Below are 13,397 nucleotides of genomic sequence, written 5' to 3'. Positions count from 1 at the left end.
TCAGGTATGAAGGGCGGTGACTGACGATATTAAGATTGCAGCCAAGCATATGGTAGAAACATTGTTGAGAAAAAGAATTGGGTTAGTTCTGTAGTGCCATAATGCTTAGGATCCGGGTGCTATTACTAAACAGTTAGAGATTTATTGGAGCTGAATTTGAAAGGAAGTAAGGTGGATAAGTGTTTATAAATGTAAGTAAAATATATTGCTCTGTCTTCCAATCATTTATTTAAAATACATATGATTTAAAGCAAGCAGAGCAAATTGTGGTCAGAAAAGTGTCTGTGTACAAACAGCTCCTCTTTACTGTGTGTATCCAGAGACATATCTGCTTACTTTTCTGACCAAAAACACCTATTAACTTTGTATTGCAGAGCCAATAGAGCTATCACAGACTGAGCTATATCTTTTTCTGGGTTATATGGCACCAACAGAATTGTTAACTAAGTTCCAATTGTAGAATTTTTCTTACTAGTGAGTCTGCAAGAGCCATAAAGATCCCAGGCTGAGTCTTCAAGGCTTCCAGTTAGGGAAAAATATCTTACTGGCAAACCAAGCACATTTGATGTGGAAGGTGGTATTGTGCCAATAAACACAAAATTTCACAGTGCTGTTTTTACAGTCACTTTTCTGACTATAATCAAATTTTAAATGAGGGAACGGATGGTGTCACAGACCTGGTAGCGCGTCCCCTGTTGGACATTCACCAGGCTGCTGAGTTTGGATCCAAATTCTGGATCCTGCATGCTACTAAGCCTTCTGAGGTAGAGCAGCATCCAAGCACTGTCTCTAGCCTCTCAGGCTTTCTCTGGGGATACAGTTTCCCTGTCTAGTACCCCTTGTCAGAAGTGGGACCCCACTGCCCTAGGTCCCTAGACCAGTTCTGTACCCAGGTCTCCTCATTATCTTTTTCAGAGCCCCACCCTCATGGATACTCTGGTTTAGTTTAACCCTTCAGGAACATGTGACAGTTTTAACAAGCAACCCAGAGGCTTTTCAGAGTAACTTCTTAAAAACACATGCATTATTCCTAAGGAAAGCGTAGAGATTTACAGATCCGTACACAAGTAACAAACCATCATCACCACAACCATTGCAAATCCCAAAGGGACATAGCCTCCTTACATATTGAGTGCCAACCAGACTGATCTCTAGCTAGGTCCTTAAGACAATCCAGCTGGATGTTGCATCTGTTTTCCGTCACTGGCAATCTTGCCGTGCCATTGAAATGCTTAACGACCACATAATTGTCAGCCGTGTAACAGCATTCCTTAGTAACCACACTTCATAATTCATTGGTCTTCCATCTTAATAATATGTCTATACCAAGAAAGCTGCCAGAATTAAACCAGTGCTGATGGAGGTGATTGTGGGGGTCAGCCACGAATATCCTCGTTGCTAAAATTGTCCTGCCACTTAATATGGATCAGCTGTTGAAGACAAGAAGAAGTAAAAACATCAATCATCACTCTTCAGCCTTCCTTGGTGCCCATGTTTCATTGCTATATGGTACAGTTGGCATAATCATAATCCTGTAGATCCACAGCTTCGTAATAAGCCTGATGTCCCAGCTTCTCCACAGAAACCACTGATGAAAAGCCTGGAATGTGGCAGCGGCTGCTGCTATACAAGAATCCACTTCTTTCAAACCACAGCAAACCTTGCATGCAAAAGCCCTCTCTCCAGTTTCCTCACCACTCCAAGCACCCTGTAGGGTTTTGGTCAGTCCTTTCAGGGTCTTAAGAGTCTCCTTTCCCCATTCTCAGTCTGCAGTTTTTTCTCTCTGCCTCACAACAATTACGGCAGTCAAAAGGTTCTCTCTAGCTGAGAGAGCGTGTGTCTTTTTAGCAGCAGCTTCTAATGCCTCTTCCTTTGTTCTGCCTTTCTCCTGGGGATTCCATTGCTCCAGCCTCCCACTGCAGACAACCTGAGATCAGCAGTTTCCTTTAGCTTGGCCAGTCTCTTTAGCATATTCATTGTCCTTCTTGTCAGGGTGCATGGTATTTGACATGGTTCCTGTCAACGAGTAGCTGATTCAATCTATGTTGAGGGTTAGTTATACATAGAGTTCATAAAATCAATGAGAATTCATAAAGGCGTACATTGACAAATTTCCCAAACCATCACATCTCATCCGATGAAGTGAGCTGTAGCTCACAAAAGCTTATGCTCGAATAAATTTGTTAGTCTCTAAGGTGCCACTAGTACTCCTTTTCTTGTATCACTAATGTAACTTTGGAAGTTAGGATATCTGTTTTCTATTCTCAGTTCTGTCACAGATGTTTTGTGTGACCTTAGTCAGGACATTTAACACCTTTGAGATCCTCTGATTCATGGCACTACATAAATGCAAAGCCTTATATTATTTAAAACAGAACAGTTAAAAACTTCATGTCTGCTGTGTGTGCTCCTGAAAGCATACTCTTTTCAGACTATTCATTTTAATACCATTGTTCTAGGATGACACACAAAGTAAGAAACTGGTATTGAAAGAACTGCAATTGCCTATCATTATTGGTGCCTATGAGTGTATATACAACTGAGAATGGATTTGCACTAATTTAAACTATACAGAGATTACCTAGATTCCACCAAAGCAAATATATTTAATAGGGACTATACTGGGTTTCTTATTATGTCTAGTGAGAATTTGGTTTAGTCTAAAGGAATACTGATAATTATATAGTAATACTTCTTACCATCAAAATCATTAAAATATAATCCAACTTGAAAATGTGTTATGTAGCTTTTGTTGAAGGTAAAGTACAGTTCAAGCCATGAAATGTGGTACTGACTTTCAACGTGTAATTTTAAATGACTGCTAATAATATACAAATTTAGATTTTAGTTTTAAATTTTCAGTAACACCAAAATCTATATTAAAGATTTGTAGATAAGATTCCACACAGAATGCGAACATTTGCTGTTACTCTTAGATTTTACAGTATGTCACCAGTATTAAAGGTAACATCACATTGTCTCCATTGTTTTCAGCTGTCACTTATGTTTTCATCATTGTTTCTTCTGCTTGTAAGCATACAGTGTGTGGTAGCTAGAGGTGCAGATCAAATTTTCACCTACTATACTTAATACCAATGAGTGGTAATATGGCAATGTTCTTTACAAACTCCTGTTTTATAGATATATGTAAGAGCACAATTTGAATATGATCCAGCAAAGGACGACCTCATCCCCTGCAAAGAAGCTGGCATCAGATTTAGAGTTGGAGACATTATCCAGATCATTAGCAAAGATGATCACAATTGGTGGCAGGGTAAACTAGAGAACTCCAAAAATGGTACTGCCGGTCTCATTCCTTCTCCTGAGCTTCAAGAATGGTATGTTTTTTGGTTTTCTATAAAAATGAATTTATCCTTGTCATATTTACCTTGGTATAGAGCAGTGTTCTCAACCTTTCCAGACTACTGTTCCCCTTTCAGGAGTCTGATTTGTCTTGCATACCCTGAGTATCACTTCACTTAAAAACTACTTCCTTACAAAATCAGACATAAAAACACAAAAGTGTCACAGCACACTATTACTGAAAAATTGCTTACTCTCTCGTTTTTACCATGTACTTATAAAATAAATCAATTGGAATATAAATATTGTACTTCCATGTCAGTGTATGGTATATAGAGCAGTGTAAACAAGCCATTGTCTGTATGAAACTTTAGTTTGTACTGACTTCACTAGTGCTTTTTATGTAGCCTGATGTAAAACTAGACAAATATCTAGCTGAGTTGATGTACCCCAAGGAAGACCTTTGTGTACCCCTGGTTGAGAACTATTGGTATAGAGGGCATGCTGGGTTGGGAGTGGTATGGGGGTGGGGTGGGGGTGCAACATGCAGCAGTGTGGAGATTTTGGCTGGCACTGCAGCCTATAGGGCAGCCCCAGGAGACTGCTGTATCTTACCCAGGTCTTCGCTCCTGTCTAAATTATGCCAGGGACATCTGCAGACCCTGAAGCAGCCTAGCATCAGGGACACAAATGTGGTTTAAAGCCATCTTAGTCCCCTCTTTCTCCTGGGCTGTGAGCTCTAAGAACAGTCCTGATAGCAATGCACCTATAAAATATATGTATTAATATTCATCTCTGTAACTGAACATCTTTAATAGAAGAAAGTTTTGAGAAGTCTTGCTCTACACTCGTAAATTAAAACAGCCTTCTTTTTGAAGTATCACATGTCCTTTTAAATACATGTTTATAATAGAAGAGTTAATACTTCAGTGAACAATGGATACTGTAGTAGGTTGTCCGTAACAACAAGCTAATTAGTTATTTTTTCCCCTTCACATGCCAGGCGAGTAGCTTGTATTGCCATGGAGAAGACCAAACAGGAGCAGCAGGCCAGCTGTACTTGGTTTGGAAAGAAAAAGAAGCAGTACAAAGACAAATACTTGGCAAAGCACAATGCAGGTATGAGAAGCAAGGGTCTTTGAGACCGGGTTAAAAATTGCTTTGCCAGCCAAACCTCGTTTGTTGTTTGCCAGCTGGCACTGCCATGAATCTAGTGAGTTATATAGGAAAAGTTAAGTAAATCTGTAGCTATACCAGCAGTTCTATCCTGATTCTCTGTCCACTATTTAAACTTATAGTTTAACCAATAAGATTGAATCCAACAAATCTGCAACAAGATTAATTCACTATAACATATCCAACAGTAGTATTGTACTGCTCTGGTTTCGGTATTTCAAGGAACTGTGGAAGCTAATGAGATATAACTTTAGTAATCTGTATAAAGTGTTTTATACCATACTATACTTCCTGTCTACAGAGGACTCTGCCGCGTCTAGACATTCTTGTCAATAGAGATCATTTGCAAAAGGGTGTTTTCTTGAAGCTTTACAGCTGAAAGAAGAATAAATGGCACTATGAAGTTAAAAAGTGTGATTTCACAGTTAAACTTCCAATAGAATAACATAACTTCTGCTCTGTTCTCAAGTTATATCGTAGATTCAGCTTTAAACATATATAACCTTGATTGCATTTGGCTGAAATTAGACAAATTCTTGGAGTTATTCCCTTAATGCCTGCAGTTGGCTGAGTTCTGAGGACTGTATTCTATCTAGAATGGTAAAAAAAATTAAAAGTGTTTTGATAGACTTTGAAAAATTTTGAAAACTGAAATTTTGCAGACTCAGAGGGCCTGATCCAGCAAATCTCTCAATAACTTCAATGAGAGTTGGATCAAGCCAGTAGTTCTTTATGTGGATTTGAAGTATCTTGCTATTTTAAAAAAATTTAAAACAGTCAATATGTTTAATCTATTTTTACTGCATTTTTATTTACGTTGCAAACTATGATGGTAATACATTATGATACTCTTGTCATTAGAGCTATTAAGATTTTATCAGAACCACAGGATACATATCTCCAACATTTTATAGTGAAGTGTCTTTATGTTTTACATTAACTGCAGCTTTTCCAGTTGTGACCCTCTGGTGTCCAAAGCAGAAAAAGCCCATTACAGTGTCAGTGGAAGCTTTCAGTTTTCTCAAAAGATTAGTCACAGTGTAATGTCAATTGCCATGTCAGTACAGCTGATGTCCTACTGGCCCTCTAGTAGAAGATATGGTACTAAAGATAAAACCACTCGTTCCGAAACCCTTGTTGTACTGTACCTAAGCATTAAAAGACCAGATGAATACAGGTTGAAAATCTTTTAATTTCATTTCTTTTATTGATTTGAGTTACTCTTACCGTTTTAACATTTGCATTTAATTAAAATAGTGTTACAACCATCTTACAGAAATTAAAAAGAAAACTAGAGAGAATGAGAAATACATGCCAGACTTTCCTAGTGACTTGATATAGCAGAGATATTTCAGGTTACGATGGAGGTGTGCTGGCTTGCATAGTGCTTGCCTGTTTTACTCCTATGGCCAGTGCTGTTAGCCTCTCACCTCCAAGAGCACCATATTTCTCACAAAATATAAAAATAAAAATAGAAGATCATCATCACAAACACAGGTTAAAAAAAAAGGGTATCCTTGACATAGTACCATTGGTACATATGCCCAGAAACAATGGGCTAATTGGACTATGGGTTCTAATTAGGATCTGTTTGGAAATCTTGATTCAGTTTTAGTGTCTTTGATTTAGAGAAATAAATTATCTAATGCAGGAGATTGCAGGGCACCAAAAATAATACTACACCTATAAGACATAATTAAGTTTGGTAAATGCAGTACTGAATAGAGCTACCCTCAAATATTACAGTATTCTTTTTCTTGTATATGATTAGATTGATTTCCTGAGGTGTATATAGCCTTGTGAAAGTGAGCAGAGTTATAATAGTTTGTATTTAACCTATGTTCCTGCTCGTATCCTCTGAGTACCAATAGGCCAAGGATAAATTGTTCATCTTCATAACAAGATAAGGTTATAGTGTGTGGCTAATGAACAATTAGGGTTTGGATGTGTGGTTGCCAGAATCTTATCAGCAGTTCTTATAAGATTTGGGCCCCAAATGGCAGTCATGGTTCTGTGAGATTTCTCATCTTGAAAGGTAGAAATTTTACAAGATCATCTGTTTGGAGATTTCCACCGTTTTGAGTCATGATGTCACAAACTGGCTGTTTTCACAAGATTTTAGCAACATCTGCCCCGGAACTGGAAAATAGGCTCTTTCTTGTTTTGGATCTTACTAGGAACAAAAAACAGCGGAGTTAGTTTGAATCTAAGGAATCTAATTCAAACTCCATAGAGGGAGTCACACAAAAGCATCCCAAGGTAGAATTTGCTCCTCTTTGTTGTAGGAGCATTCACAGGAAATTTTTAACATACATATATTTTAAGTCTTAAGCATTCTGAGTATTTTCCCATGCTACTATTTTATGGAAGAGAAAAGGGTGCTGGAATGTAGTTGGTACAACAGCCTTGCAGGCAACTAAAAATGTATGGTTTCTAAATATTTAGGAAAATAGCTTAGATTTTGGTGTGATTTTCCAGGATATCAGCAGCGCTTGTCACCAGATTGCTTTGCAAATCAAACAATTTATGAAGCCATGGAGAAAATAGCGTAATTGCTTATTATATTAAAAAAGACAGAATTTTCCCCTTTGCTGCAAAGATAATTGCTGTCACACCTCACTTTTGTCCTTAATCAGTTCTCAAGTCTTGGGCCAAGTCCTCAAACAGTGTACAATAAGAACATGCCAGATCTTTCAAAAGTCTGTTTTAAATCAACCAAAATTAACATTACTTAATAGTTTGTCTTTATTAGATTCAGTTACCATTTTCAGGTGTGTTATAAGATACGTTATAGTGATATTGAAATGTATTGGGGAAAAAAAATATTTTTTTTATTTTTTTGCAGAAATGCTATTGCAGGACTTCGTAAAATGTCATTCCTCAGATTTTAAGTTATGCTTCACAGTATGCATAAAATAATGACTATTAGAATACTGCCAAGCTTTTATAAAATGCATTTATCATTTCTTAATGTTATTTATTTGCCTTGTGTTTAGAATATTGCATGGGAAAGTTTATTTTGTGCATATACTTTTTATTTTACTAATATATTACAAGCCATATCTCAATGACCCCTGTACATTTTTCATGCTGTCTTACTCCCAATGGCCTCTGTGCATGTAAGTAACCTGTCAAGTGACAATGCCTCTTTATTTGCTTCTTACTGTTTCCTTTCAAATAACTCCTTTTCTTTATTAGCTAGTTGCACAGAAACATTAAAAGTTGTTTTTAAATGTGTCCCTGTATTCCTCATATCTTGTGTACAAAAAATCATTTTCCACTTGTGTATGGAAACCCTACAGTCATTAGGTAATCCCGTTCAGACCAAAGCATATCTTCTCCATGCTTCTAGTTTGTGGTTAAGACATGAATATGCACCATTTTTGTTCTTTGTTTGTGGTGTTTGTTGTTGATACGTATTTCAGTTCAGGAAGAATAAAGGCTAGATTTTTTTCCAGTGGGATGAGTTATTTGAGGGTTAGATAGTTAAAGTGGCAGAGCCGGTTAGCACAAAATAGATACACCGCTCTTCCTAATGTTGAATAAACTCGTTAGCTAATTTAAATGAATTCAAGTTACAGCAGAAGCATACTCCATCTTTGTAGGTTCTTGGAGTGAAGAAAAATATAGCCAGAACCTTCCTCTAAAAGTACATTTTAATATTTGGAGAAACTTTGAGGGAGATATTTTTCTTTAAATTGAATTCGGAAGGTTTTCTGACAGACTAACAAGTTTGCAAATCCATATATTTTCTAAGTTAAGAAGTCTTAAATAACTAAACTGACCAGTTTACAGTGTGACCAACAGTGTGTTGAAGTAGTTGTACAAAGGTTTCTAAGTACATTAAATGGATCTGAATTGCAAGCTACATTACTGCAATGACTACTAGGATTCATTAAAGCCATAATATAGTAGGCTTCTTTCCTTCCTTCCTTTTTAAGACCACGATTGTAATACTGGTAATTCTTATTAGAATGGATCCCCCTTCTTTTTCGTAATTGCTGATTGCCACAATCTTTATCTCTAAATTAAAGCATTCTTCTTTATAATTAGCAGCCTCCTGCCTCATTCCTTCATTAGAATTTTACTGAAATGATTGTGTTACCACAAATATTCTATTATTGGCTATAAGGAGGAACAGCATTATTTTAGTGGAGAAAACTTGATTTGACACACATACTGTACCTTGGCAATTGACAATGATCAGAATAGGCGCTGCAGAAAATATACATTGCAGTTAAATTAAGATTTTACTAACATGAGATTTTTTTTAAAAAAATAAATATGCCCGCAATATGGTAGAGGTTCTTTCTTGTGCAGAAATGTCATCACTTTTTGTTGCAAATCTTCATTCAGTGTCAAAAGTTTTAAAAGCATGTGAATAAAAATAGCATGTGTTTGAAGAGAACTCTACTTATAATTAACATGGTAGTTGTTTAAAAAGAAAACCACAAAACCTAAATTCAAGCTACTTGCTTATGCATTTCTCATAATTCTCTGATAAAACATGATTACTAAAAGTAGCCTCTACCTTTAGTGTAAATAGATGTTCTCATATTGTATTAATGTTGGTCACTGTCTGTATACTTTATTTAGTACTGCTAATTTCCTAGGCATGCAAAAAATGTGATAGCATGCCATTTTAACTAGTTTTGATGATCTGCTGAATGCTGCATGAAATGACATGCAAGCTGTTCTGAGCCGTTCAATAGCTTTGAATGTTAGTACGTTTTTAACCATTTTTGTGGACTTAAAAATGAATGTTTTTATTAAACTTGCAACCATAAAATGTCTAGTTAAAATACATTTCAGTATGGTCAGTTTATATTTTTTAGAAATATGGTTTTGGAATGTACATTTAATATTACTAAAATTACAGTTTGGCATAAATGAAAATCTATTTCTTAACTCACTTCATACACGTTTTTCTCTTATCTTTCTATTTTGTGTTGTTTTAGTATTTGATCAATTAGATCTCGTCACGTATGAAGAAGTAGTAAAACTGCCAGCATTCAAAAGGAAAACACTAGTCTTACTAGGTAATTTTGAGTATACCGTATCATTCTAAACAGAACAGTAATTTTAACAGTATGTTTTGAATCTCTTAATGGTGATGAATATAAATTTCCTCTTCGTGTTGTGAATTAGGTGCACATGGTGTTGGAAGAAGACATATAAAAAATACACTCATCACAAAACACCCAGACAGATTTGCATACCCTATTCCACGTAAGTAGCAATGTTAAATATAGCACAAAATTATATGCATTACCTATATGATGATATGCCCAGTTCACTGTTGCATGTGTAATTGTACTCTGTTAAAGCTTAAGTATAAGTTAATGGTGGTTGAATCATAATACTGGGGAGGAGAAGGAGGATGTGGTATGGAAAAATACCATCAATTTTTGCACCTAAATATATACAGCATCCCTTTCATTTGGAACATTTTCATACTATTCACATAAAACCTTCCCCCAGATGTTTGGCATTTTAAGGTTTAAACCTAACAGTCACTTTATTCACATATATTATCTTTTAAGTATTTAGTTTGTGTCTGGATCAGTCAAGACAGGAGAAGGTCTTCAGGTCACAAAATTCCCATGAAAAGAAATGTAAATTGGATTTCGATTAAACATTCTATACATTTACCTTATTTAACTGTTTTACATTACTCTATACAGCCTTGAGGACTGTTACTTTAAGTTCCCGTAGAATTATCCAGAGAGAATTATCCAGAATTATCCAGAGGTTAAGAGCAAAGCGCAGTTCATTTTACTGTTTGCAAATAAATTGTTACCAAAATCCCTGATTCTCCTTCATGACCTTGCTGCCACAGATCCCCACTATAGGGTTTGGATGCCCTGCCGCAGGAGCCACAGAACCCTCTGCAGTGTAATTAACTACTGGGGAGCACACATTTATTCCTCAAATTCAGCGTTCTGAGACCAGGGGCATAAACACCTCCACCAGCTAGATGTCCCCAGTTCCACTCTCTTCATTGGTGTGAAGGGCCACAGAACCCAACAGATCCCCTTCATGGGTGCTCAGACATGACAGTGATGGTTGTGGCATAAGAACCTAGACAGATTTATATCTTGTTAGCTTTTTGTTTTATAATTAAGGTTAGATGAGTTGTAGTTATGGGAAGTTAGTTGTTTTTGTAGTTAATGGAGCCCTCGGTGTTAATTTTTAGAACCTGTCTGTGCTGGCGGACACAGAAAAATCATATGGGTTTAAGAAAAGTTCTTCTTTGCCCACAAAATCCTTGATTGTGTTGGTTACTCCCACTGCCTCAATTGCTTCCCCACTAAACTCCCTCTTAGAACCCCTTCGTTATGGCTTCCACCCTATGCTTTTCACTGAAGTCATTTTTACTAAGGTCACTAATGACCCTCTCATTGCCAATTTTAAGGGCTTCTCTCTCTCCCGGCTGCTTTCAGCAATCAGTTAATTCCTCTCTTACCACTCACTCTCCACCTGTGACTTTTGGGATTCTGTTCGTATGCTTGTAATTTTCTGACTATTCAATAAGCCTCTCCCTGGGCAGCTCCTTTTTCTCTACACTGCAATCATGCTGACATTCATGGCTCTATCCGAGGCCCCCTCCTTTTCTCCTATACGCACGCTCGCTCTCTCGCTCTGGCAAATTGATCCATGGTCATGGTTTAAACTACTATGTATATGGTTATGACTCCTAAAAATCCTTCTGTCACGCTGTCTGGAGTGGTTCACAACCATGAGTGCCAGCCTCAGGGCAGACTGTCAGAAAGCGGGCCAGACACCCCAACTGGTGGTATGTTCTGTAATTAGATTTCACCAACACAGTAGCAAATGTGAGCTTGTGGATCACTGTAAAAATCTTACCATGGGGTCACCCTTGGCCACTCCAGTCTATCTTGCCACCCAGGCAAGCTGGACTTAGTGATAAATGGTCACGTACATCAAAAATCACAAAATATTCAGGTTTTGTTGCCAGTCCCAAGAGACCAGTCACTAGGGTTACCAGACAGCAAGTGTGAAAAATCGGGACGGGAGTGGGGGATAATAGGAGCCAATATAAGAAAAAGACCCAAAAATCAGGAGTGTCCCTATAAAATCAGGACATCTGGTCACCCTACCAGTCACTTTACCCTCAGATCAATTTGCACCTTAGATCTCACACCAAAAACAACACTGGTAGCCAGTCTTACAGTGAACTAACTAAGGATTTATTAACTAGGAAAAAGAAACGAGAGAGTTATTTACAGGTTAAAGTAGGCAACATATAAGCACAAATGAGTTACAATCTGTGGTTCTGAAAGGTGACAGAGATGTTGTAATCTGTCCACTGAATGTCTTTTAGGGCTAACCCAGCTTGACCGTGGGGATCTCTGTTCTTACTTCTTAGCTCCAGCCCTTGTGAGAGTCCAAACAGCAAAGAGAAAGCTATTTCTTCTTGTAAGCATCTTTATATGCACTTCCCCCAGAGTTCAAACCACTGGGATGATTGCTCCTGCACTTAACTTCATGGGTGGATTGAGCAGTCAACAAAGTTTTTGTCCTACATTGGCCCATTTAGTTTTGATAGTCCTTCTTGATGGGAAGGGGAGCCACTCTTCTTCCTGCCTAAGTTCACAAGTTCAAAGCAGGCATTTTTCCAATTATAAAACAAAACTTGCATATTTCTTATAGCATGGGATACAGCCATTATAAGTTACATTAATGTATTTAGCAACTTATGGACATCTTTACAAGTCTAACACCTACTTTGAACAATATTGACCTATGGGTGAGCTGATCTGGTTTCCAGTTATGAATTTCAGTACTCAGTTGACACCTACAGCCTTGGCAATTGCTAGCACCTGGTTTACCAGCGTCACGCTCTTCTCTCCCCACATTCCTTTGCCCAACAGCCCCTGGCAGCTGGGAGAACCAATTGCAGTGAAAGTTCTGCACAGACCCTACAGCCCTGTGCTAGAGCAAGCTCAGTGGAGAATCTAGCTACCAAACTCTTCACACAGGCTCGGAAGAGAGGTGTTACTGTGATTTTTTTTCAGAGGCTTCTAACTTGGCCATATTTGGGTGAATTGTCATGAATACACCAAAAGACACATCCCTGACATTAGGGTGACCCCACCCCCTGCCAAATTTCATGTCCCTGTTCCAAAGCATAGAGATATGAGAGCTTCTGATCTAAATGGTTGTTTAAAAATAAATAAATAAATAAAAATTAAAAGCGATTGAAAACAGGGTTGGGCAACCTTAACTACAGCTTCCGTCTATAGTACCAAAGGATACAAGATTGAGGAAAGGGAACTAGAGGAGAGAGGAAGTGTGGGAGGATGAGAGGTGGTGAGGAAATTTTGGGAAGATGGGGCCAAGGCCTTACAGGTGGAGAGTCAGAATGATGCCTTGAAGCCCAAGATTATATTGAGACAGGACAGGTAGGAGGGAGTGCACTGGAGACCTCTTTCAGAATTTATCAAGGTTTGAGGAGGGAATTGAAGGCAGACAAGAGTCACTGGGGGTTGAATATGCAAGTGTCTATCAGGAGGGTTTATTCACCAAGGACGGAGGAAGGCTTGGAGGATTTCAAAATCCCTTTCTCTTCCCTGTGCTTGAGGCCTACGCATAGTTGTGATACAAGCTCCAAAGTCAATTGAATTACTAGTGTCTTCTGCCAAACTAATCACCATTCTGTGCTAGCAATTATTCAGAAATGGGATGGGGACACACACCTTACAGAATGTCCTCTCCCTGCACCTTTGAAGTTTAAAAGAATCATTTAAAATAATAGATGGTTAATGTAATTCTTGGTTCAGCAAGTGAATAAAACTTTGAAAATATAAAAAATATAATCAAGATTTAGAACAGTTTGGGCAATGGGTTGTTACATGAATAACTATTACTAGGTCAACAAAAATTAAAATTTAGAT

At 37.7% G+C, this 13,397-nt stretch overlaps 1 protein-coding gene across 9 annotated transcripts in view; it reads left to right on the top strand.

Moving 5' to 3' along the window:
• The window catches only part of CASK (calcium/calmodulin dependent serine protein kinase), a 425,447-nt gene that overhangs the window by 401,253 nt on the left and 10,797 nt on the right, over nucleotides 1-13,397 (top strand). For all 9 annotated transcript variants that reach the window (XM_077817582.1, XM_077817549.1, XM_077817556.1 and 6 more), the window contains 4 exons: nucleotides 3,142-3,338; nucleotides 4,307-4,422; nucleotides 9,438-9,518; nucleotides 9,628-9,708. In XM_077817582.1, the coding sequence (XP_077673708.1) occupies nucleotides 3,142-3,338; nucleotides 4,307-4,422; nucleotides 9,438-9,518; nucleotides 9,628-9,708 (475 nt within the window). The remainder of the gene's footprint in view (nucleotides 1-3,141; nucleotides 3,339-4,306; nucleotides 4,423-9,437; nucleotides 9,519-9,627; nucleotides 9,709-13,397) is intronic.

Source organism: Eretmochelys imbricata, chromosome 1 (genome assembly GCF_965152235.1).
Source record: "Eretmochelys imbricata isolate rEreImb1 chromosome 1, rEreImb1.hap1, whole genome shotgun sequence".
Lineage (NCBI taxonomy): Eukaryota > Metazoa > Chordata > Testudines > Cheloniidae > Eretmochelys > Eretmochelys imbricata.
This window is presented reverse-complemented; position numbering and strand designations above follow the sequence as displayed.